Raw genomic sequence first — 26,824 nt, forward strand, 5'->3', positions numbered from 1 at the left:
AGTAGTAGCATCAGTAAGTTCATCAATTGGATTCATAAAATTAAACCTAATTAAATTAGTACCTTCACTGACAGATCAAATTCCTCAGAGAAGGCAGCTTAAAAAAAAAAAAAAAAAAAAAACTCTGGCAGGAAGCAGATAGCTTCCAACCCTATTTGAAACACTTGAAGCTATCTGCTTTGGCATATGGCTTATGGTATAACCAGAATTAAGAAGAGTCACACTGTTTCTTCTAGTTGATTTTATTGTTGCATATTAATAACACCGACACAGTTGATATCAGAGTGATCCCTTATGGGACAAGTGCCATAATGCAAATTATGAAACAGAAAATCAGTGTAAAGTGTGGAGCAGCACAGCATCTGTTTTAAAAAAAGGCAATGCCATGAAAACTTGTGGTATTGGACCTCACTGAAAAAAATTAGGAAAGGCCTAAAGTTCACACTTCCCAAAACACAAAAAAAGCCATGTGCATCTCCTCAGTTAATCCATCAGAATTTAATTCCATGAAAGACTTTTTCCAAATTCAGTGTTTCAATTTTCTAAGTAATTCATATTCTTTACTATAAGAGAGCACAGTAAGCTGTTCTATTCTACACACAATTTGCCCCAAAAGAGTGAAGGAATATACGATCACATTGTCCTCTAGCTTTAAACAGCTATTTCAACCAGTACATATACATGTAAACAGAATGCCTAAATAAGGGCTTAAAAACAATTTCATAGAAGTATCCCAGTTCAGCTATTTGTGCTCTTTATTTCAAAAAACCCAAAGTGCCAAATACAAGCAGAAAGTTTCAACTATTGCAATCTAAATTAAGAATGATCCCATTTGCTTGTGTGAATTTATAGAAATATTTATAGAAAGCCACAATTCCAATTAATTCAAAAGGGCTGAGAACAGGAATACATTTACAGTAGCTGCACAGCTTGCATGGCCAAATTCTCAAAAATAAATTTTAAAATTATTAACAAGTAACTGAATGTACAGGTGTTGACAGTTTAACGTAACTCAAGAATAGACAACTACTGTACTGATACCAAATTTGTTAATGCATAATCTATCTGAAAAAATATACAAAAGCCAAAGTTATTACATGAAATTAAAACCCAGTTTTAAAAAGTGCACAGTAAAAACTGAAGGTAATTACTATATAAATTATCCACAGAGTGTATGTGTCCTGGTTTAGATACAACATGAAGTTCTTTTAGAAATTTTAAGTATTTTAAAGCCATTTACAGCACCAATCCCATTTTTTTCTAGATCAAATACCACCCCTGCTTCCTGTAACAAACAGGAACTGGACGACAAATGTTCAGTATCTGCATTCTGTTCTGCAGCAGCCTCCACGGACAGTTGACGAGCCAGGAACTATCGATTTTTGTTCTTTTTAGAGTTTCCCTGGAACAAGAAGAAACTAGTTAATACAGTATATAGTTCAGATAAGAATAGTATGCAGACAACATATAAAACCTGAGGTCTGGTATCTTATCCTACAGCAAGCAAGGAAGCACAGTAAAACTGAGAATAAACAGTCCATCAGTGTTAATAACAGAAGCTTGTAACTGCTTGTTCTGAAAAATCTCTGTCCTTACAGGCATAACAGAGGGAAAGAGTACCAGAGCTTTCAAACAAGTACAACAGTACCTTACTTTAATTGAAACCTATGGTAAATGAGACATCTGAGTTATGTCCCACAACATTCAGTTGTATTAGCACCATTAACATTTTAAGGACACCAAAGGCAAGTTAAATCATAATTTGCCCTTCGGTAATTCTTCAAGTATAAACCTTATAGGATAATTGCCTCAAATGAAATCGATTCTCCACCCTAACATTTTGTTCCAAAACAAATTTGACTTCAGCTTAGTCTACACAGAATATTCTTAGTTCAGAAAAGGATTTGTTACGTGACAACCATATTACATTTGACTTTCAGCAATTCCACAACGCAAACATGCAGCTTAAATTTTGTACAGTAGTTACTTGCTGGCAATTCTCCATTTTCCTATTTCCTTATGATAACATTTGTTTTTTCTAATGGTTTAATTCTGTTTAAATGAAAGTGATGCCATTTGTTTTCTACATTTGATAGCATCCAAAATGCAAAAAAGTGTGTCTACTGTTATGAGATTATGACTTAGTTCCTTAGAGACAGAGTACCCCTTCGAGTTTTATAATTATGACAGGTTAAAAATTCCACAAAACATTTTATAGAAACATGAAGCAATATGGTCAGTATACAAAGCTTCCTTCTAGAAGCAAGAAGAGCTTATATACAAAGAAAGTAACCTTAAAGAGCACATTGTCAAGCCAAATTTCTCAGACATCTGAAGGAAAATGTGAAGGAAGTCTACAAATAAAAATCACTGTCATGGGGTGTCGAATCAAAACATAGATCTTCATACACACACCCCTCAGTGAAACCTGCTTCCATGCATTCCACAATTAAAGAGAGTTATTTGTTTCACAGCCAAACAAGTGAAGGATAAAGACCTTCACAACATACACTTCTTCCTAGAACTTTCAGGATAGGATATACCATAGTTTAAGCACTGACTGTTCAACAGCAGACTACTATATTTTTCATCATAAAGTAGAAAAACTTGCTTCTGGTAAATGGATAAACTTGCTTGGAAAAAAGAAATGTATGTGTGACTTTCTCAGAAGTTCACAGAAGAATTTAGGTGGCAACTTTTTCACTCCCACGTGAAAAAAAAAAAACAGATCAGCTAGAATATGGAAGTAAAGCAGAGGAGAAAAAAACAATTGCCAGGACAGGAGCACAGGACATTATCATAAACATCCTATATCATTAGATAGAATTGCAAATAGCTTCATTTTCACCAGATTAAAAAAAAAGTGCTGATCTTTCACAGGATACACTTTAAGTGTGCATGCTTTGAAGCAGTGATATACAGCATCTGCTCTTTCACACATGTACGTTTCTAAAAATCTTCTTTTTGAAAATATGCATGACCAGGTTTGGAGTTTTCTTTCCAGTTGGCCAAGAGTAAGAACTACAGCTTGTTTATTTGTGAAAGGGTATTACTACGGGCACACCAAATGCAACCCACAGAACTCCACTAGCCAGTGTCTACTGTCAACACTTGACAACTTACCTTACTAGTCATTTTTAGTGTATCAATTTCTTCCCTTTGTTTAGTTAAGGTCTCGTTCATACTGCATAGATGGTCACTCATCATACTTAACTGATCCTCATAGCTTCTCTTTGTTGTCATCAATTCATCCTATTAGGACGAAAAACGAAGAAGTCCACAATTTGAAGCCTTTGATCAATATTAGAAAATGTTTGCTTTGCCAGTTGTCACCATCTCCACTTAGTAATCTACATTTTTGATATCAGATATGTGCAATTAGGCCAAATTGCACTTAAACCATTGAAATTACATCAATGAATCATAAATTGCAATTAAACCATTGAAAAATAACACAACAAAAAAATGTCAGTAGTTACTTCCTTTCACCTCAAGCCTTATGCACGGTATTTTCCCTGTAATTTTGCTTAGTTTCTTTAAGTTTTTTTCAGCTTTGTATAGCTTATGTAAAAGCTGAACAGCTAGATTTTCGCTTCCAACCAAGACACAGGTAAAATCTATAGGATTAGAACACTGCCTGTACACGAACACATGCAGCTCATGAAGCTGAAGGAATCAGCAACTCACGTGCAGTTGCAGAGCGATCTTTCTGGCCTTAAAAACATGGAAGGACACTGTGCATTACTAGAAAATAGCGATGAATGGATACAGACTCTTTAGGAGGGACAAGATGGGAAGGCAAAGAATCACACTCTATGTGAAAGAGTGGTTAAAACACAGTTAAGATCTTATAAGCAGGAATCACACAATAACAAGGGTAATGTGGTAGGCGTCTGATACATGTACTTAATCTCACTACTAAGACCCTAATCCTCATGAGGAATTTTAACCCCGCTACTGTCTTCTGGAAGGACAAGGTGGGATGCTTGCAATTTAGGAGTTCTTTTTAGTGTTGTAAAGGATTTATCTAGTTCCCAAGAAAATTGCTGTAACAGTTTATCGTCTTACTGTGAAAAACAACTTCTTAAAAGATTATCCCAAAATTATCTCTGCTTAATATTAAGGTATCCGCCCACAAAAAATGACAGAGGCTTTTCTAAGATTTTCAGTAACAGGTGCTAGAATGGATTAAAGATTCCATGTTTCATCTAGGATACTGCACTATCATCATTTTCCTAGTCCTGTTTAAATTAAATGAACTAATATGGAGTCAACCTTGCCAGTACCACACCTAATACTGTAAGGAGTAGAAGACACTAGGAGAGGAAAAAATGGATGTTAAGTACTGCTCATACATTAAGTAATCCTCCCCTCACAGAGGAAAACGAGACACTGAAATACATCATACAACTCTGCATTTAGACATACAGAAAACACATTTTCATAAAAAAGCCTTGATATCAAATGTGCTAAAAACACAGGCTTGGCTACTACCACCTTTCTTTACAAGGATATTTCACTTCAACTTTATACATGGATTTGAAGTGTATGACTTCTTTTCTCTACATACCCTTAATTTTTATATGTCTCATTAAGGACCTAGATGAGGCAGGACCATGCTTGGTGGTCTTTCTCCTTCACCTTCCTCTTAGACACAATTAACTATGCATCTATTATGTCATTTAATATTTTACTTGCCTGTAATCTACTGATGTTTTGACTAGCTAGTTTCAATTCTTCCGTGAGTGATTCCTTGGACTTCTCCGCTAAAGACAGTCTTTTGGCAAGTGCTCGACACTGTCAATTCAAGCAGGATAAGGAGGGTAGAAGGGAAGAAATTTAGTTCTACAGTATCGTCTTGTGCCATCTTTAACTGAATACTTTGAATGTTTCCATTTTTCTGGAAGCCTTATATATTCAGGTATTAATCAGAATCTGTGTACATTTTTTTAATACAAAAATAATTTAATAGTTAATGTTAAACTTCTGTTTCATTTTACAGAATTACTATATTACCACTTGTATAAACTTTATTTTTAATCACATTATTGCTAGGAAAATATTTCATAAAAAACACAAGTCACTTCATACTATTGATACTCAAGTATCATAGAAAGATGGTTTACTATGTCATCTACTATTAAAAAACTAATTTTAAGATGTTTTGGTTAATTATACAAATCAAAACAGCCACTATGTTCACGGATTACTTAACAATTTGAAAAGAAAAGAGGAACTTAAAAAGACTGAATTACATTGTTAATTCTAAATTTTAAGTACAGCTTCTCAGGAGAGTTGTTTTTATCACTTCATTATATGCTCAAGTATTTCTTTTAAATGACATCAGCATTATTTTAAGATGAAGTCAAAAATAGCCTGGTAACTAATACCAGCCATTTCACCTTATAGAAGTAGACCAATACATGATACACATTGTAATTCTTAATGCAACAAAGAAAACGCTAATAAAAGCCTTTTTTATAAAAGAAGTCTGTCTATACTCTCCATTGTTATGCATACAATACCACAGACGAAAACATATTCCAGGAACACATTTTTCTCAGATATAGTGTAGTATATATTTAACACTTGTTTATGGAAAATTCAAAAAGCATTTTTCAATACAAACACTGCCTGTATGCTCACCTCAGCATGAAAGTGTACTGATTTGCTGTCAGCAAGCTGTAGATGAGATGTAAGTTCTGCTATCCTTGCCATATAGTGTTTTTTTATCAAGTCTTCCCGAGACTCAACATCTGGAGCCTGGTAAATCAAAAATTGAAACAGACACGTATAAGTTTAATGGACTGAATACTTCACAGTGCATCACAACAGAGTCTTCTCTATTGACTTCCCTTCCCTCCTGATGCTCAATATATCCGAAAGCATTAAGTTCCCCAAACCACAACAGACAAATTAGAGGTCAGATCAACTGACAATGCCTATTTAGTGTCATATTTCCTCTAAGGACAACAAGATGACCAAGGATGCAAGAAGTTTGCTTGATTTAACATATCAAGTCTCTGATGAAGATTAAAAAAAAAAAAACACTGCAGAAGTAAACTCATTCTACCACCTTAAAAAAACAAAAACAAAAAAAAAAACACATACTACTAAACACTTACTGGCTTTCCCAGCAAGGAAAAATTCCTCCACATAACTAAGTTTCAGAGTTCAGAGTTTCAGAAGCTCACAAACTCTCAGAACAGTGCACGTTCCAGAAGTTCATTTACACATGAGGGCGGTTGTTTTTTTTGGTGAAGTGGTGGTTTATAACTTGGGCAGCTTTCATATGATTTCTCAATACCTCCAAGTTCAGTCCTATGCGGCAGCTTCTAAGACCTGGTATCAGCTATTACCTGACTCCCACCCTCATTTTAATCATTCCTTCAGGAAAAAAAAAAAAAAAAGATGGAACTAAAATACATGTCAGTTCCATGCAATAGCAGAAAGCCAAAGCACTGAATCTTACTCTTAAGTTCTTGGTGTGGCAAGTGTTATGCTATAGTAGTGCTAAAGGAAGAGTTAACATTTGGTCTGACAGGTAGCCCTATATTTCTTTCGGTATAACCTCTGGTTTGGGATAGCCTGTTAAAACACAGAAATACAGCCAGTGACTTTTTCTACACCACTCCCAACTTAAGCCCCTTCTCAGGAAATTAAGAATTGAGGCCTGGAATCCACTTAGGATTCCTAAGGAAAGCATTGATCTCTGTACTCTTACTGAAACTACAGAGAACAGACCTAGGCTACAGCTCATACTGTTCCAGGCCACTTACACAAATAAAAGCTACAGTTGACTATACAGAACAAAAACACATATACATGATTTCAGAAGCTTGAAGATATGGTACACAGACTGAGTGATTCATGCCATTATTTTATGGTATTCTTGATATTTAATTACACCTTTGGAATAAGGTTAACAATTAAATTAAAATATTTACCATATATAATTGGATAACATTTAAAATAGATTACCTTCTCATTATCAGTAGTTATAGTCAACATCCCGACCTAAAACATGGAAGAAAATACATATGAAGTGAGGATTGCAGAAATAGGTACCTGTCATAAAAGGACTTTAATAAAACAATCTTGAAACAGTTAAAATTAAGAATTAAAATTAAGAATTAAGAAATTAAGAATTAAAATTAAGAATTTCCACACGTAACATAAAATAAAGCACAACATACAGGAATGCCTTGAACAGAATTAAAGGTGACACCAATTCTCCAAATATTAAGTATACCTTATCTCAGGATATACACATGGCAAGAGCAATAAAAACAACAAGATGCAGCTAGCTTATCTGATTATGTAACTACTTGATCATATGCACATGAAAAAGCAATGCTTCAGTGCACTAAGGTGTCTAAATTACACAAGAAAAAGGAAACCTAAGGAAAAAAGGAAAAGGAAATCTATCTTGGATTTCTTGAGTACCTGATGAATTCCTTTCTTTGCAGTTTGACTAATAAATTTCATTGACAGCTTAGTGTAAAGCCCTGACTGAACTCTACCAGCGGGATGTATGTGATTAACTAGTTTCACGTAAGACGATTTTCATACTCAGTCAGATATTTCTTCCTGACCCAATAGGACTATATATAGATTTGGGTCTATGAACAATATTTTTGTTATGCTGACCTATCATTTACATCAAGCACTGTGACTAGAAAAAAATCTCCTCAAACTCCTGAAGGATAAAATATGTGATCAAGAACTTAAAATGCCAGTTTACATTAAAGCATGTAATTCCAAAACTGGTTGGACTTGATGATCTGAAAGGTCTTTTCCAGCTTAAGTGAGTCTACAAAAAACAACCCATTGTTTGTTTGTTCGTTTTTTACCCTGGAACAGGAAAGCGGTGAGGAAAAAAAACTCAAATTCTATTGAATGCTTGTGTTAACAGATTATTTAATGTCTTACAGATGACAGCCCTGTTAATACCATTTCAGAAGCAGCAACTCAGAGGAAAGGGCAATCCTTTTAAAATATTCATAATAAACAGCAAAAAGCTATTTACCAACACAGGGAAACAACACAGAATTCATGCCATATCCAAAAGCAATCGATGAACCCAAGTTGTATGAACCTACGCAGGTTATGTAAAATTCATGATCCAGAGAATACTGGAAACTTGAATGACTTCAAGTTAACTTTGTTATACTACATGGACCTACAGTAAGTCTTTTAGCTCTTTTAAAAATACTAGTTACCAAATTCTGTTTGCTTTAACATATTATGGATATGTTAATACCAATCATTTCCTCCTCAGTCACAGAAGTACAGCACCACAAGAATCCCTCTATTATACTAAATAGCCAAAGTCTCAAAAGGCAAGAAGTTCCAAAATCTGAACAAAGTATCAGCAAGCCAAATGTAATGTAATTGGAAATGTAATGAACCCAAGCATGATTGCATTTCAACACCAAACCACTTCCGTTATTAATGTTTCACTGATCAAACAGTACTACTACTAAAATGTATTTTTTTTTCCCATTGAAGGAAAAAAAGTCACTTACCAGACTAGTACTTTTAATAGGTTCCCTCTGACTCTTTTCTGTTGTTTCCTCTTTTTGTTCAATTACATTTGGCAAAACAGAACGTTCTTGTGCAGTTTCAGCTAAATATCCACTAAGAGAGTTCTTCAGTTTTTGGTTTTCTTTCTCTAGTTTTATTTTAGCTAGTTGCGCCTCCAACATCCAGTGTTCTTTTTCTTGCTCAAGTTTTGCAATTTTCTCTAAACTCTGCTGGACCTTTAGGATAGTTCACAGTTCACGTTAATCAACGCAGAAAAAACACAGCCCAGAAGTTGATTGAAGAGAGAATTATCTCAAATCATAACACAAATGAGCTAGTGAATAACAAAGCAGTAGGCTGCATTCTGTAGGTTGAACTGTGATCATCTATGACATGCACAAACACCCCCCCCAGCTTGTCCAAATAAGAAAAGCTATGGAACAGTATATAACCTTCCACTCCACATATTTCTACTCAACATCTCATCTCAAATAATAGATTCTGAACGTGGGCCACTAAAAAAAAATTCAAGTATTTTTCTTTTACAAAAGTTCAAGGACACTAACACAAGAACAGCCTGAACATCTGAGCTAGTAAGAGAAGTTTTAGTCAGTACTTCAAATTAGCAAGTCCCACTCATAAAGAGGTGGGCAGACTGTATAAGGCCGTTTAAATACCATTTAGTCTCCCTCTGCCTTATCTTTCAGAAAAGGAAAGACACACTTCAAAAACACTCAAGACAGTACAAAAAATTAGAAATGAATATTCCAGTTTGAGCTGTTCTTTTACTCTAAAAAAAATAAGTAAGACATCTGTAGTTACTTTATGACTCAGTATGTGCCTTTATGTACAAACAACCACATACAAACATAGGTAGACTATTCAGTACTACTTTCCTTTACATTTATTATTAGACATCAGTACCATTTATACCAGAATACCTGTTGTGCAAGACCTTCTCTACTTTCTGTGGAACTCAGAAGAACTCTACGATTGGCTAAAGCCTCTTCATAAGGCACTGAATCTGCACAAGGCTGTGAAAGGATAGAAAACATGTTTCACAATAGATCAGAGTATGTATTCTACATTTATTTTCTTATTGTCCTTCTTACTTCACTGGAGGGAAGAAAAATATGTTCTAAATATTTATACCAGACAGTAGAAAAAATGGTTCCATGGTTCAAACTCAAAGAAAACCATTGCCTTCTCTCCCCAAAAACGCATACAAAGTTCTCTGGGCACCTTTTACTTGTGTGCAACTTAGTGATCAAATGTATCTGAAGTCCACTTAGATATCACAACATAAGGGTTCTCAATAAATCACTTCACCATGAAATACATCGTAACGTTTTTTTTTTTTTTTTTTTTTTTAACTATAAAGGGAACAGCGGGGAGATCTGTCTCCAGTGAATGCAAGTATAAAAATGATGTCACTCACACCATATTCTTGGTGAACATGGGAGGAAGTTTAAATAAGTAGTTATTGGTCTCAGAGTCTTAGTGCAGATATTTTTGGAACTGGTTAACAGCAGAATCAACACATACTGTCAATTTTGAGAGCAACTACGATCTAATCACTTCAATAGCATTACTGCTGTATGGATCCCATTCTCCTCAGCCAAAAACCCTCCTTGAGAGAAATCCATTCCAAATGCTGGAAACCAATGGTCTAGAATAGCAACTAAATTATGCTTTCTCTGTGCAAACATGCTAACTGAACAAACCTTCTTCAAAGACTTCATGTAAGCAACTGCCTTTTTCTTGTACTGCAGCATACACTCGGCTGAAAGAGGGCTGATGAACTCTGTTCCTCCTTTTGGGCCATAGCTTAACGAAGCAGTGAAATGATCCAAGTTGTTGCTAAAGAACGAGGCAATCTAAACATAAAGAGAAGTCACTTTTTGAATTAAGTTGAATACAGTGACTTAGAGCAGTAACTCATTCAAGAGAAAGATGAGCATTTAGTGAAACTGAACTTCACAAGAAGAAACTTAAAGAAGCTACAGGCTCCTTTACATAGCTTGGACCTTACTAAACATCCTCTTTACAATATCTACTCTTATTACACATCGTGTCTAAATATATGTCCTGAAAGTACCTTTCATTAAGCCTGTACCATATAGTTAATAGTATTAGAGGTACACCTAGATTTCTCAAATAAAATTTTTATTAAAAAAAACACTCAAGTTATGGCATTATATTAAGACAAAAATTTACATTACCTTGCCCATTCCATTTGTTAAAGACACAACAGAGGACAAAATACAGTCATTTGTAGTTATGAGTTTCTGCGTGACAGTGGGAACCTCTTGTTCTAATGTAGCTTTCTGACTGTAGTGCTTGGAAATGTCTAGAAAAAGAAAAACACTTACATAAATTTTGTTTTTGTCTATTCAAGCAACCATCTCTAAATTCAGCTAATGACCTTGGGTTTTGAACAATTCTCTCCTCTTTAAGTGAGTTGTACAAGTGTTTAGTCTGGATGCTTCTAGTTGTTCAGTAGACTGCCTTACACAACTGTTTAAGGTCAGAAAGAACAGTTATTACTGTTACGGCAGGCAGAATAAAAGGGTATATTTATGTTTTGCATCCCAAAAATCATAGCTGTACAGGGGAGCCAAACTCCCACTGAACCTAGCATTTGATTTCAAAATTATACTTCCCCACTTCTACGTATTTACATCAGGACACTAAAGATATAATTATTATTAATGTTCAGTATCTGAGCCTTAAGCTTATATGACTTAGAAGGGTATGGTATTTTAATTCTGTCAGAGCAAACCTAAAAGTCTACTAAAAATTCAGAAAATCGCTTTCTATAATCTGAAGTTCTTTCAGGTAAAATCAATAGACTAGTCTTCTGAGAGAGAAAAACAAAAAGAAATCCACTACACATTTTTTGAAGGTAATTTACAAGGAAATATTAGCTTCCATATGCTAATAAATTTAAACAATATCAAAATAAAAAATTCAAGTATTTATCATGTAAAACAGATGTTCTTAATCATGGTGTTGTGAAAATTAACAGGCATTTCACAAGTAGACATTTCACAGCTATTTTACAATCAAGTACTTTTGCTACAAAAGGGAGAAATCCCAGGTCATCACCACCAGAAATTTTAGCTTGAGGCAAGGTTAAGCAATTGGAGAACTGTTTGAGTTATAAAGGGAGGGTAAAGAGAAACTACAGATCAAGATTGTCGAGTATGTAAGCATGAGACATTACACACATCTCTGTTTCTAACTAATGAGTTCTAAAAACTTTCTTCAGTACCTTTTCTGTCCTCTTTATTTTTAAGAAGTTGTACTGAGATTACATTACAGCAACTATACCAAGAGTATGTATCAATAAACTTATCAATGCTACAATACTCTCTGGCATAGTAGTACCTCATGTTGTTTGAGGTCTCTGCAAGTCTGAAGTCTACAAATCTCTACCATCAAAATTTTTTTAAAACAGGACCCTCTAAAATGAGTCAGTGCTATTGACATTATTGCTAATTGAACAAAAACAACATACATTTTGTTTAAATTAAGACATTAGTATTTATGCAGCTGACTGGTATCAAAACAATTCAACTATACTAATTACTCTCCCTACAAACAGCTACGTAGTACAGAAGCTATTGGATATATGGACTTGTATGGACTAAACAGATGTTTTAAAACTCCCTGAGTATTAACCAAAGAGCACTCCACTAAAAATCCAGCAACTGAAGAGTACTCCACTAATCCAGTATATCCACAACCTTTTGATAAAAGAAAAGCATTTACAAGCAGGAAATTTTGCTTTAATTTTGAAACTGTCTTCTTCATAAACTTTGGTTATACAGTCATGTTAAAAAAAAAAAGCAAGCAACCTAAAAATTGTAAGGAATCAACAAAGAAGCAAAGCTGAAAACAACCACTACTTCTGCAGCCTCACCTTTTAAAATGTCATGAGACCCACGAAGACTTGCTGCAATGCTTGTAAACACCGAGTTGTAATTTGTTCGAAGTAGTCCTTCTGGTTTTGTACCTAAAGTACCATGTCAAAAGGGAAAAAAACTTAGCATTCAGTCACCAATGAAAAAATATCTTTGAAAGTCACCTAACTTTCAACTACTGAAAGCATATTTGCTTGAGTTACTTCTTCCTTTAATATAAAACATATACATACACTATATAAAATGCAGTTTATTAACGAATTCATGATTAAGAGACAACAAATGACTTAGTGTCGATAGTATGATAAAAAACCTACAGTTGTTTCTTCTCCTCTACAACGAACTGCAACTAAAATGTTGTACATGGGATTATAGTGTAATTTTAAGGCCTACATTGTGTCCATGTCTATCCAGATGGAAGAGTGCTGAGCATTAAAGAAACAGTGCACACTCACAGCCAGGATAAAAGAGGGTCCAATATGACACAGCATTCTGCAGAACTCATTTACCCCATAGTTTAGACTGTACCTAAAGAGTAGCCACAATCATGTTTTTCCTGTATCAAGGAAGTGTTACTTAAAAAAACTGGCCCAAAAGGAATACCAATACCTCCCAGCCTCAATGCAAGTGAGCCAAAACTGGCACTTACTTGGTAAAGCAAGAAGACTAATATATGTGTGTAACTTCTCAAAGACCGCAGTCAACCTCTTCATGTCTCTGTGTAGTTCCATATTTCTAGCTCTTAAAGCAGCTGTGCAAAGAGAAGACTCACACTCTTCTTCCAAACTAGGAATATATGAATTAAAAAAAAAAAAAGAGTATGTTAAAAAAAAAAAAAAAAAACGGTATTTTTGGGGGTAGATAGCTAGTACTCTCTACATCCCCAATCCAAAGTAACAATAAACTGGGAATTTATATTAGAAAGGTTAACTTATCAGAGGAACTTACTAAAGGTACAAAGAAAGCATAAAAAAAAAAAAAAACTTTTCTTTATTCCTTAACCCAAACCTCTTTTTAAATATTCCTTTGCACTGATAATTCACCTTCCTTTTGAACAAATATTTTCACTGCATAAGGAATGTGCATCTCACCAATTTCTACTAAATTACTCTAATTGCTGCATGACAAAATCTTCAGACAGGCTCAAAAAATTAACAGCTTCAGTGTATAACGTCTGAATAGTATCAGTGCTACTGAAAAACATGATTAAGAAACATTAAAGCTTCACCTGTGAAGGAATAAAAATTTGAAGATATATGGTTTTAGGTCTAGTGCACAGCTGAAAAAAAGCATAATCTAAAGGCTCAAAAAACAGCAGGCAAAAAAAAAGCTCTGATTTTAAATCCAAGGTGCATTAAGGACTGACTTAATATTGAGTTGTAGATGCTACCAATGCTGCAAATCTGACACAGTGACCCTTTATTTTGATCTATTAAATCAAAAGTACCTTTTTAACTGATAAGGAAGAATCTTTCTTAAAAAGCATAAGTATGAAGCTAAGTGTTCTGAGAAGGCCTTCAATTTCACAGCTGTTTCCTAGAAAGAAAGATAACAAGTAGGTATTTTTGCTGTAAAGATCTCTGTAAAGATCTTTTTCAGTGATGAAAATCATAAATCTTACCAGGACTGTCACAGTATCTTCAGTAATACTCTCAAACAAGTGAAGCATTCCTTCCTCCAGAGGGCGAACATACAAAGCATTTTCATGAAGATACTGTGAGAACTAAGCACAGAGAGATTTTAAAATGGTGCTTGGTAAAGGCTCTCAAACTATTTTAAGATAACAATTTACACTTTGCAAAGTACCTGTAACTTGAAATGATCCCCAAGACATCATTAACAAAACAGTCAAGTGTACAGCCCCCTCTTCTTACAGGGCACACAAACACATACCTTGAGGGAAAGTGAGAAATAGTGAAAACTATAATGGAAATCCAGGCAAAACTTTGCCACTGTGTCCTATATCTCCCTTTAACTGCCATGCACAGCACACCAAACTCCTGTTTTTTTGGCTATAAACACTTTCATTATTTGTTTCATTATCAAATTAAGGCTAGATCCATGCACCCATTAAGCCATCAAAACAAACTGTCCTGCCTTCCTCCCAGCTGTTCACCTGTCAGCCCTCATTCTGTGCACAAGCATTTATTTGAACATGCTGTGCAAAGTATTGAAGAACTAAACTGAGTTAAAACTGACAGCAAGAGAAACATATTTTATTTTTTTTATCTGTTCACAGTCCAGTTTGCCACATGGGGAAAAGTACACTTTTGTCAATACAAAGTATGAAGGATGGAGGAATAACTAAGCAAAGGGAGAACTGCTGCTTTCAGAAACTGTATCAGGTTAGAGAAAATTTGAAACACGGGTGTCATAGAACTGCCTGACTTTCCTAAAAATTACTTATATTAATTTTATGGCTTATTTCTCCTTTAAAAAAAAAATATGCCTGGAAACAAAGGTATTTACTCTTAAACTCTTCAAAATGAACACTGGTGGTACTGTTAACATTTATAAATGTGACTATAAACACCACAGAATTACAGAAACTTTTTCCACAGATTGACATAGGCAATTGACATATCAAAAAGTGATACTGGTTTTTTAAATTTATCCCACAAAAGATACCTTCACCGTTGATTATTTATACTACAGTAGTAGCTACAGATCCCAGGCAAATAGGGTACAAGAAACTTTAGTTATTATTATTATTTTTTACTATTATTATGCTGCAGTAACACAGTGTTAACAAGAAGAGAGATGCGAAGCTCTCATTCATACATGCATATGTCTGGATGGAATTAAGGAGAATTCCTAAATCTAAGGAGGAAGAGCCACATGCAGAATGCTCCTGCCTTGTTGCAAGAGAGAGGACTGGAGTTATCTGGCACGATGCTGAAGCCCCAGTAGAACCCAGCAATCCAATACTTAAAGAGAAAACAAATACTTGAACCTGGAAGAGAATTGTCCACATCTACTTTGAGTGTTTGGTGGGGAAAAGAGCTTGAAAGCGCCAGACAAGACCTGGAGTTGGGGAAAAATAAATCAGCACAAGTGTGCTAAGCCACTACATGACACTTGTCTCATTTTCTCTACTGCATTACGGGGAGGTTTTTGAAACACTCAGTGGAGGAGCTAAGATCACACTGAGAATATCGGCCAAACAGATAAGTTACTCAAAGATATAGGAGCAACAGCAGCTTCAAGAAGTGCAAAAAAGACATTTTGCTGCTGGAAAAAAATCACAGCAAAAGCTGCAAGGTAGGATGCACTGAAACATTTAGGTCATAAATATACAGGAACAGAGGCAGGCTGCAAGAAAACAATTATGACAACAAACAAAGCCTGAACTGAATCCATCATCAGCAAAGAAGAATCAAATTACAGTTCTGATTAAGTTGCAGGTTTCAGCTGTGTGAAAGCACTTTGCTGAAAAACAAAGAACTGTTAGTTAGGACATTAAGAGAAAACATGCGTGAGAAGTGATGTCTGTGAGACCTGATTTTATTTGCCTACTGTAAACTGCAATAGTGTTTATAGAATCCAATCACCGTGTTAGGCCACACAGAGACAGTTCCTACCCCAGAGAACTTGAAAGATAACAAGACTACATGGCCTTCACAAGAAGGATATGCCATTTTGAGTGTTGCTGTGGCAGGAGCAGGAAAACACTGTTTTCAAACAAAGAGCTATGCTGAGCCTCCAAAAAAATTAATTCTTGATTTAAATAGGTGAAAGGACTGAGAAGGTAAATGTAACAAGATTTCTCCAGAACACCCACGTAAGCGTATTTTTTGACTCCAAAGAGATAGATGGACGTCCTCCCAAGAACAGAAATGTTTTGTGACAGTTAACATTGCTTATATACGTACTACACAGCCGTTTGATGAACAAAAAATTACATCCATCTCTAAATTAATTCTGAGCCATGCAAACCAGTAAATTGAGATTTTTGTCTGAACCGCAAAATACTAGGTCATTTAACTATCAACTTTAAAGCATGTTTGTCCACTGACACTATAAAGTCAACAAGTCAGATGCTAAAGCAATTTTTATTCCATAGCACCCATATATGGACTTCCTGCACAAACACTTGTGTGCAGTATTATCTTCTATGTTTCATGGCATAGAAGGAAAAACTCAAAAGGTGCAACTTGAGAACTCCGAATGACACCCTAAAGTAAAAAAAAAAAAATCTTCCCATAGAGTTACATAAGTAGAGACAGGTCACATTTCTCTATAATTTCAACATGCTTTTCATCAGATGTCAAGCTTCACAACACTTACAGGAGGGGTCTTTACATAAATAGCCCAACATCAGATTATACAGTTGATGTCTGACAAGCAGAGTCAAAGTTCTCACCTTGGTAAACCTAATTTACATGCCGTTTATTTCACATCATAGTTACACAGTTCAAACACAAGACCTTCTGTCTTCTTATCTCCCATGCTACACAGTGCATTTTTATATTAACTAACAAATACACTTTAATTTGGCATTTAAAAAGCAAGATTTTGATTTGCCTATCATACTTCTCTTTTAACAAAGGCACAGGGGAAAAGGAGTCTCTGCAACTATCCCTTTCCCCATATTCTGACAATTCACCCAACAGAAAAGACCTCTGATGCAGGAAAAGCTCTCAAACACATTTACAGCATTCGGTAAAGGAGGCAGAACTTTCCACCACTAAGATTATTCACTCAATAAGGTCTAAACAACTGAACATACTTACAGCTGAAATCAGTAAGCTTTACCTTCTGATTTAATGGTGATATAGTGTCTGTTGCCGAATCAATGGGAAAGATCTGGACCTTCTGCTCAGTGTACGTATGAAAGTTCAAAAGAGCTGTTACAAGCTCTTGAACAAAAGATAGTGCCTGGCCAGCAAGGTCTCGTAGCTTGAGCTGTAAAGACAGTTATAAAAGTGATTGCATTTGACACGTTCCCATTTAAATGTGCAAAATATTCGGTGGTTAGACACAAGAAAAAAATGCTGACTTCTTTCCTGCCACTAGATCAGCATAAGACACACAACAGCAATTATCTACCTATAAACTTTAAAAATGAATTAATAAACTACAATTCCACTCAGAAATGCATGTTTTTGTTCATTGAAGTGTTTTATTCCATACAACAGATGATGCTTGCTTTTGCTGTATTTCTCAAACTACAGGCCACAAGAACACTGAAGAGGTTGTTACAACTACGCAAGCAATCTTTGAAATAAATACTTCAAGATCAATAGACTGATAGCTGACCACAGCTCAGTTCTTTCAGCATGATGAAAGCAAGAAATTTGTGACAACTATTTGTAAGGAAAATTAAGTACTAAAAAAAAAAAAAAAAAGTATTTTATTCTGGGGCTCTCTCCAAGAATAAAAGATGTCTGCTTCTATAATCAGCAATGCAATTCTCCCACCTGTACAGAACTGAGCTGTTGCTTGCATATCAGGGTGTTCTTTAGTTTCAGTGCAATTGGGGGATATCCAAGAAACAAATCAAAAATGGAGCATTTTGAAAATGCAAAGACAATGGAGAAGAAAACCTTATTCTGTCGTGAATATGGAGTAGAGAATAAGGGTGAAGTGACATTTCAGCCAAGGATGAGTTATCCTTCAGAGACATTGGTAGTAGTGCAATGAAGTGTCAAATGAAGTGAATCTCAATTGTGGATCAGGGATAGCCACAAATAATTAATAGTCATTATACTCAGTTTGTGTATCTTAGTTATCTATGCAAGAAAGGAACACAGACAATACTACTGTTTTGCTGTCCTTTACGTTGCAGCTTGTGTTAATACAGCAGCATTTTGCCTCCACTGGCAGAGCCAGTCATAAAAATCTGTCCTGGAACATTTTCAAGACTGCAGATCTTGAAGTGTGAAGCTGGCTGACAGAATGCTACCAGGCAACAGTAAAGGGCTAAACTATGCATGAAGTTATTCTGATTTTTTTCTATTACTCAGCAACAGGCCAAATTAAGATTTCCATCACAAAACTGGACACCAGGTCATCAGCTCTCACAAGAGACATATAACGTATGTTTTGGTCAGAAATATCCCATAAAACGGGAGTGAACTCAAGTTCTCAAAATTACAATATTTATTCTTTCAAATGATTACAACGTATTATAAATAGTAGTAATTTACCTAGTATACAGCAACATAAAACTTACAAATGAAAACATTTTTCGGAGCTCCAGTGATATGACCAAAGAAGCTGAATTTGAGGGGAACTAAAGATACCAAAGCTACCTTTTTTAAAAAAAGATTAAATCTTCTAAACTAAGGTAGATTTAAACTTTTAAAATGAAATGTTCAGGTTCTAACCTGAACAGGTTGACAGGTTGACACAGTAAAACAGTATTTCAAGTGTTTATCTTTAATAAGAGTTATATTGGCATTTTTGCCATTCTTTCTATAAAGATGTCACTTTATTAATACTTAGCAATCACCAACTGGGACTCAATAGACTAGCTCTAGGTCAAAGCAAGATAAGCAGATGACTTATTCCATATAAGAGTACAGACTGTCTTTAAGAAGTGCAGAGGCTTTGTGGACAGAAATTTTCTTGAAGTACCACAATAATAAGGAAGGTAGTCTATCTTCTGCCATTTTGGGTTGCTTAAACAACCGTTTTCATTCGGTATCTGAGTAGAAAGTTACTTCTTTACCTATGAAGTCAAAAAGTACTTACCTGATATCTTCTATTGTGCAATGGTATGTTCAGAGCATTATACCGATTTGATCCTACAGAACAAAAATTGAGACGCATACATATTAAATCATATTTTATTAAAAAAATTACTGATATACAGTGATCCAAATGAAAAACTCACTGCAGTAATATTACAGTTTACACGAGTAAATAGCTAAAAACATGAGAACAATGGACTCAATGAGGTTGGACTAACCATCCTCACTTAAGAGCCATTACTATGACTAAACAGAGTCTGCCTATACTTGCCTCAGATTATAAATCAAATTCAACTATCTGAACACTCTAAATTTGATAGCAAACAATAGAATCTTCTTGCCCAGAAGAACAATATTCTTCACTACATTAGTGAAAAGCCTTAAAAATCCTTATAGAATCCAAAGCTAATTTGACATTTCAGTTACATCCCAGCAACTGTCAAGCAAGATCAATTTATTCTTTCTTTAAAGAGCTCCTCTATGTACACAATTTGTTGATAGTTTAGAATAAGCTCTACTCCCCATATATTTCAGCCTTTGTTTCAGTTACAGAGCACCTGGGACAATTATTGAGATAAAAATTGGATCACTTTTTTTCCCAAAGAGGTAGATGTATATTTGTACCCAGAGAACAGCTTACAAAGTCGTAAGTATTTAAAAAGGAACATGTCCATTCTCAATCAAGTGCAATAAGCACCGCTATTTAAGTTGTCATAAAAAGTACAACTTTTTATGAGTAAGATCACCGTTTGAAATTACTGAATGCGACTACCTTTAAGGAAGGGATTAATAAAGTTCATCTTTATCTTCTTGTTCTTGAAATCACACTTGATAATCAACAATTTGCTGCTGAAACTGAAGCCAGCTACTAGTTAACATTTAAAACCAACTACAGAGCCAAGAGCAAGATATTTAGAATCCATAGTAGACAAATATTTCCTGACTTTCTCTCATTCTTCTGTCACTAAAGAGCTTTCCACTTCTGCACTGTTTTCTACACAAGCAAAAGTGTACTACATGATCATGGCAGTTGAGCGAGCTGAGAAATTTCGTGTGAAGTTCTCGCTACAAGTATAACCACCTGTAGATATCAGCCAGAGAAGTATATGCAAGAAACAGACAGCAGGCAAAGATCTTTATTTGTAAGAGGCAAGGAGGGAAATAAAGAGGATTATTAACTCAAAGCACTGCTAACTAAGCATGATATGCTGTATAAGGGTCAACATTCCCTAAGGAGATCTGTTTTTTTCAAGCCAAGGCTTGCTGTACTGCCAACCCAGTGGAGAACCAGGATGGCTCACCCCTGTAGCAACCAGCCAGATCAGCTTTTAGAGAATGTAAGCCATTAAGATTACTGCTAGAATAGTACACACTGCCTACCCAAGTACAACCTCATACTGAATCTATTCAAAAACAGCACAGATCTTGCATATACTGACTGATTCTGGTACCAAAGCACTCCTTCAGGTTAGAGTCCCTGTCCCAAAATCAAAGTTGATTTTTCCTGAAGAGATAAGTCCAAGATAAGTTGTAGTCTAGGTGTTCTCTGACCAGAGATGCGACATACTCACAGACTTTCCACTAAGTACACAACATTATTTATGCATTGCCTCATGGAGTCAGTGTTACTGCAGCCATTAGTGTATTCCCAACTTATTGTAACTCTTAAATTTACCCTGACAAAAATATCATTCTTTGAGATGAGTACCTAAATGCAGCTTTGTGGAGAAACTGGTAAGGTGACAGTGTTTCCTCGTCTTTCACAATATTCTGTCAACACTAAGTAAGACAAGTGTTAAGTTACTCAAAGGCTTTTTAAAGTTTTTATTTTCACTTCATATATACATAAAACCTGCTATTTTATATATTTAAGAACACTAAACAAAATGTGACTAGCAACATGAATATATATTACATTTAGCTCCAGGTATCTGCTTAGATGTCCAACATTTCTTACATCTAAGGCACTTTAATTCTTAAAGAGTATTTCCTTCATATGGGTACCTAAAATTATAAAATTAAACAAGAGGACTAAAAAAAAATCCAGACAAGGCAATACGTACTTGTGTCATTAAAAGGTACTTTTTCACTGATTATGCATAGAGATTCTTCCAGTCTACTGCCCAAAGCTGCTTGAAGATTCTTTAACTGTTGCTGACTAAATAAACAAGAAAGCACACATTCAATGTAAACCTTTGAAATTTGATCTGTATCACCATCACCTTAGCTCACCCTAAACAATCCTTGAGTGTACAGGTATCTGTCTTGCTAGATGTTAGGATGAATCCTATTCTGTCTTCTTTCTCCTGTGTCATATTTAAACTACAACAACGTATTTTAGTCACTAACAAATGCATTGAAAGATGCAAGAAAATGTTGTAAATCTTAAGTTCCATTCTCAATTAGCTCAAACTCAAACTGGTTTCCAAACTCAATTTTCTTTATTTTTTACATCATTTTCCAGTTCGATATTTAGAGCATGAGCTGTAAGAAAAATATTCTTTTCTACTGGAATTTGAATGGAAATGCAAGAGGGCCTTTATGCTAGTTACTTTATATGGTGTTTCGTACCGAGTTGCTGATAATTCAGTAAGCTGTCACATCATAACTAGAAACATCTCAAAAACCATTCAAAGTCCTGTATTTAAGCATTGTTATGATACCACCTGTTCACACAAGGTTTGGCAGTTGTTTCTGATGCATTCTTAAGTTATTTTTATTTTGATGTGCTTCACTTACATCTGATTACATATACAGATGTGAATCTGAATTATTACTGTTCATCTGCATATTAAAGGTAGTAGTAGTAAAATATTCCAGCACTTTTTTTTTTTTTTAATTTATACTGCTTATTGATTTTCAGACCAAATTTCACACCTTACCCAACTGTAGCCCTCAAAATCTTCACTGTTTTGTTTCTAGTTTGACATCTAGAACTCCTGCACACATACTGGAGGGTGGGAGGAAGGTGTCAAAGTGATAGCTCTTTATTTTTTCCTCTTAAAAAAAAGCATTCAAATACATGGAATTTAATCAGGACTGACAGGGAAGAAAAATCCAAATAGACAAGTATGATATTAAGTAACTGCCCAATAAGTAGCTCACACACACAAATGAAGATTTTTCTTCAAGAGCAGCCACAAAATCGCATAAACTGTACAGCATAAACTGCAGTAGAATAGAGCATGATAGAAAAACTCAAGATAAGTTGCAGTACGTACTTTTTCCCTTTAGTACTATAAAGGAATGGATAATAATTTGATATATTTTGTTTTACGTTCTATTTATATTTTCAAGGCATGCTTGCTGTCAAGTCTTGTATGCCCTTCACAGAATCATTCAAGTTGGAAAAGACCTCTAAGAACATCTAGTCCAACCCTTGCTTTCTAGAATAAAGCTTGGATTTAAAAGGCAAATGGATCCCTTCTGCCAAAAAGCTTGGGAAAACAGAAGAACAGTACTTTCATAAAGACATCTTCTGTCTAGCGTTCATTATATCTTAATTTTAAACATCAAAAATCCATAAGTGTCAGGCTTTGTTTTTAAAAAGCCTCCCTTCTTAAATGGTAGGGACACTTTCTTACAATGACAGTAATTTTGCAGTCATCATAGAACATGACAGACGTGCTTTAAACTAAATAGCAGCAGATTAAGACTACATTTTCTTAAACACCACAAAAAAGCAAGTAACAGCAAAACATAGCTTTTACCCTCCTTTACAAGTCACATTCTCAGTGAAATTCTGATCCTTATTAGAGTCGAGTTAATGAATTCAAGTATTTTTCAAGATTACCATTTGAAAGAAGGAACTTTTCATCTGACCATTTATTGTGCATTTATCCTTAACATCAAAGATCTGTACTGCAATTTTTTTTTTTAAAAAAGCACCTTAAAGAACTTCAGAGAAGTACACCTTAACTTGATTTGGCCCACAGTCCTCAGCTTCTTCAGTTTTCTACAACTTGTCTTCAAAACAAAGAAAGTATTCCACAACTAACAATGGAATCCTTGAGCAAAAAGCTTCAAATATTCTAGCTGAGTGTTTTATCTACAAATACCAGTAGCAAAAGCTATTGCTGAAAAGGCATTGGGGGAGGTGGAGAGAGGATTCTTGAAACTTCAGTTGGTTGTCTTGACATAACTTCACTAAGTCCCATCCAATCCACTCCTTGCCCTACCCCCACCTCACCTGACATTTTTGCTAACTGTTCCGTAGAGTTGAGTGATTTCTTTACATTTTATGATGTTCCATGACAAAGAAATTTTTCAAATCATTCATCAGCTTCACGGCTACCTAAAATAGCTTGGCAGATAAAACTGCTCTTTGTAAGTGCTGACTCTGGAACAGATCGTCTAGTTACATACTAAGCAGAAGAAAAATGGGTCAGACCTACATGATGCTGATGTTAATGTGCTATTGCCCCATATTTTGAGTTTTATCAATTTAAAAAAAAAAAAAAAAACATTATTACTCTTTAAAAGTAATCCAGCAGTCATTTCTTTAAAGCAAAATTTCATTATAGTAAATTAAAACACTTACCATTCTTCGGTTCGAAGCCTACAGTCCTTAGCTTCTCTTTCTAGTGTCTGAGACTTGATCTTTATGCAAGAAGATAATCTCACAATGTAAATACTGACACAGGAAAACATTTAATTTCAAAACTTTTTAAGCTTGTCAAGTAACAGAAAAGCTCCTTACTTCCAATTTAGCTTTATCATTCTGCAGCTTTTCTATAGTATCGGTATATTTCCTTGTTAAACTGTCCACCACAGCCTGATGCTGGGCAGCATCGGTTTCCAAAACTTCAAGTCTAGTTCTTAGCTCTGCTTCTAAGCGTTTGTGCTGCTCGTCTGCTTCAAAGAACTAAAATAAGAAAAGCAATCTCATATTAAAAACATTTCATTTTACTACAGAACCTAGTCCTATGAATTACACTAATGTAATTAGCCAGTCAAGGTTCAAAACACATACATACTAATTCTCAGACAAGCAGAAACTTTATACTGTTATTTACAGAAAAAAAAAAAGAGTTTCAGAAACAAAGTACTCTGTGTTTATTAGAGACCTGTAATATCAAATACTTAAAATATTACTGGTGTAATTTGGGGAAATTAAACATGAACCACAAGGCTTTTTGTTGAAGCTTTCCAAATCAAAGTGAAGTACGTTCTTGACTTGATTACGGCAATTTGCAGAAAACATTTTAAACTTTAAAGCAACTCTGAAACGGTTAGTGAACTAAAAAGCTTACAACACAATACCAAGCATGACTAATTTCAGTGGATTAGCTGTGACAAAAAGCTAAGTTCTTAAGTGAGAAAAATGTGTAAAATATAATATATTTAATACACTGTCATAAGAATCTGAAGTCAGGATACTTTCTCATTTTGCAGGTGAACATACTTGTATACAATACTGGCTGATCTAATCTGCTATTCTGCATGTAATTAAACCTCTAAACCCACTAGTATTCAGGTGCATTTTCTTCATCTTACTCTGTCCAACTAGTTTTCTCAAGTAGCAAAAAACGACTAAAAGCTTTTACTCACAAGTATATGCAATCGTTCATTCTCTTCTATCTTTTTCTGAAGATCTTCATTGAAGACGCTTTTCTGCTCTTGACTCAACTGAGATGAAGATTCTGCACTTTTCTAACAAAGAAAAAAAAAAGCAGCTACATGCATTATCCCCCAGTGTGCGGGGGTATCCTAAAACCCAACCCCAAGTGTATGAAAACACTTCCTGATCACCAATTCCCAGTAGAGGCATGTTAAAATGTATCTTAAACTGAAATATCTAAAGATACATGTATTGAGCACAGCATTAGCTTGAAAGCAGCACTTTTTCCTTTGCACTGTTATTGTACAGTGGTAGAACATGATTTAATAAGGGCTAAGGAAGCCTCTACTCAGACTTCACATTCACACACACAAAATGGTTTCTATGGGCACATTCCCATTTGACGTTATTTGAATCTTTCATGATTCCAAGCAGTTGGCAACGTTAACCCCTGCACTCGAAGGCATACACAGGTCCTGGAACGAAGTAAAAGCCTTATTGTCCCCCATCAAGTGTTTGTGTGTAAGCTGGTATGGTCACACCAGGGATAATCACAAGAAGCATTGTACAGCCTGTCACTGGATAATGCCAGGCAGCACTGGAGAACACAACATCTATGAACCAGAATACCTGAAATATTGTGGTACATTCCCCTCCATCTAAAAGGACTGACCTGATGCAGATCATCTAGCAGGAACTTAATTTAAGTAGTTCTATATGTGATTTACTTGGTCTCCCAATGGCAAGTCTCATAAGTAAGGATGACATTGAATTAGTAGGCCTACATTCAATAGGATGTATTCTGTGAGGCCCTATAGCTAAAACTAAAAAGAACATATCTAAAAGGTAATACGAACACATCTTAAAATAATAGTGAACTATGCATTCTAACAGTTGAACGTGAAAGAAAAGTCAGAGGCAGTGGTTTGAAAGCCTACTCAAGCCAGGTTGAGGTCCTTCAAAATTTGGAAATGCATCTAGTGAAGCCGTAAGTTACGTAAAATGAAATAAAAGGACAGAATGGCCAAAACGCATTTTGAAGAAAAATCTACTGTTGTTTTTTTTTTTTGTTTTTTTTTTTTTTGTTTTTTTTTTTTTAAGTTTTGACAAAAAACATTTATCTAAAGACTTGATGCAACATATCTGCTGCTAGAAAACAAGATAAAACACTGATAAGAGAGAAACAGACATCTGCTAAGCAAATAGTTTTCCTTTAGCATATACCTTGTTCTTCTTCCCTCTGGCTTCACTTAAGGCAAGTTCATCCTGAAGTAACTCCACTCGCTTGGCAAGTTGCTGATTTCGAAAGGTCAAGCTGTCCATTTCTTGTTGCAGTTTTCTCAATGATTGATCCTTCAACTTCAGTTGCTCCTGAGTGACCAAAAAATTAAATTTTAAAAGCCATCACGTTGACTTTCATACATGCTTTTTATTAAAAGTGTCATAAGCACTCATTAAAAATTTGCTTTCTTCAGTATTTGGACACTGATGAGGCATAAAGAATTGTTTATAAAATGGAAAAAAAAAAAAACAGAAGAATTAAGAAGCAACTTTCTACTTTTACAAAGTGAGCACCTACAGAGAACAATCAACACAGTAGTTGCAGAACAGAAATTCTTAACTGAATCCATTTCCTTCTTCATTCTTCTAATCACAACACTGAGTTAAAAAGCCTTCCATTTACCTATTTTGTCACAGCTTAATACTTCTAACATGAGCATTTTCTGGGGATTACCTTCAGAGCAGCAGAGTTTGCTTGCTCATCTACAACCCCTTTTTTCAGTACTTGGTTCTGAGCTCGAAGCTGAAAAAAAAAAATGACAGTAACTATGCAAGACAAAAGAATAACAAAAAGCAATTCACTAGAAAGTGCAGAAAACATTGTATACATTCATGACAGCACTAGATGTGCATTGCTTCTTAAAGAATTCTGTTCAAGTAGGCAGTTAGCAGGTTGAAAAAAGTATTAGTTTCATATCCTGAACTGCCAAGAAATAAGACATTATTTAACCAGCTGAACTTCTAGGGTCAAGTAAAACTTAACTCTTAGTAACTATTTTGAAAATGAACAACTCAAATACAGTTAAGGTTTTAAGAACCGTGAACAATTACAGAAA

At 35.0% G+C, this 26,824-nt stretch overlaps 1 protein-coding gene across 1 annotated transcript in view; it reads right to left on the reverse strand.

Moving 5' to 3' along the window:
* Positions 1–233: 233 nt before the first annotated feature.
* PPP1R21 (protein phosphatase 1 regulatory subunit 21) overlaps positions 234–26,824 on the reverse strand; it is a 28,196-nt gene continuing 1,605 nt past the window's right edge. The window contains exons 2-22 of the mRNA XM_032184551.1: positions 26,443–26,511; positions 25,932–26,078; positions 24,698–24,799; positions 23,847–24,011; positions 23,688–23,746; positions 21,211–21,305; positions 19,149–19,201; positions 17,208–17,357; positions 14,074–14,175; positions 13,900–13,988; positions 13,102–13,238; positions 12,452–12,544; positions 10,749–10,876; positions 10,251–10,403; positions 9,468–9,560; positions 8,529–8,762; positions 6,982–7,017; positions 5,647–5,763; positions 4,699–4,797; positions 3,124–3,252; positions 234–1,402 (exon numbers count right to left, since the gene is read on the reverse strand). Coding sequence (XP_032040442.1) covers positions 1,373–1,402; positions 3,124–3,252; positions 4,699–4,797; positions 5,647–5,763; positions 6,982–7,017; positions 8,529–8,762; positions 9,468–9,560; positions 10,251–10,403; positions 10,749–10,876; positions 12,452–12,544; positions 13,102–13,238; positions 13,900–13,988; positions 14,074–14,175; positions 17,208–17,357; positions 19,149–19,201; positions 21,211–21,305; positions 23,688–23,746; positions 23,847–24,011; positions 24,698–24,799; positions 25,932–26,078; positions 26,443–26,511 — 2,280 coding nt within the window. The 3' untranslated portion in view covers positions 234–1,372. The remainder of the gene's footprint in view (positions 1,403–3,123; positions 3,253–4,698; positions 4,798–5,646; positions 5,764–6,981; positions 7,018–8,528; positions 8,763–9,467; positions 9,561–10,250; positions 10,404–10,748; positions 10,877–12,451; positions 12,545–13,101; positions 13,239–13,899; positions 13,989–14,073; positions 14,176–17,207; positions 17,358–19,148; positions 19,202–21,210; positions 21,306–23,687; positions 23,747–23,846; positions 24,012–24,697; positions 24,800–25,931; positions 26,079–26,442; positions 26,512–26,824) is intronic.

Source organism: Aythya fuligula, chromosome 3 (genome assembly GCF_009819795.1).
Source record: "Aythya fuligula isolate bAytFul2 chromosome 3, bAytFul2.pri, whole genome shotgun sequence".
NCBI lineage: Eukaryota > Metazoa > Chordata > Aves > Anseriformes > Anatidae > Aythya > Aythya fuligula.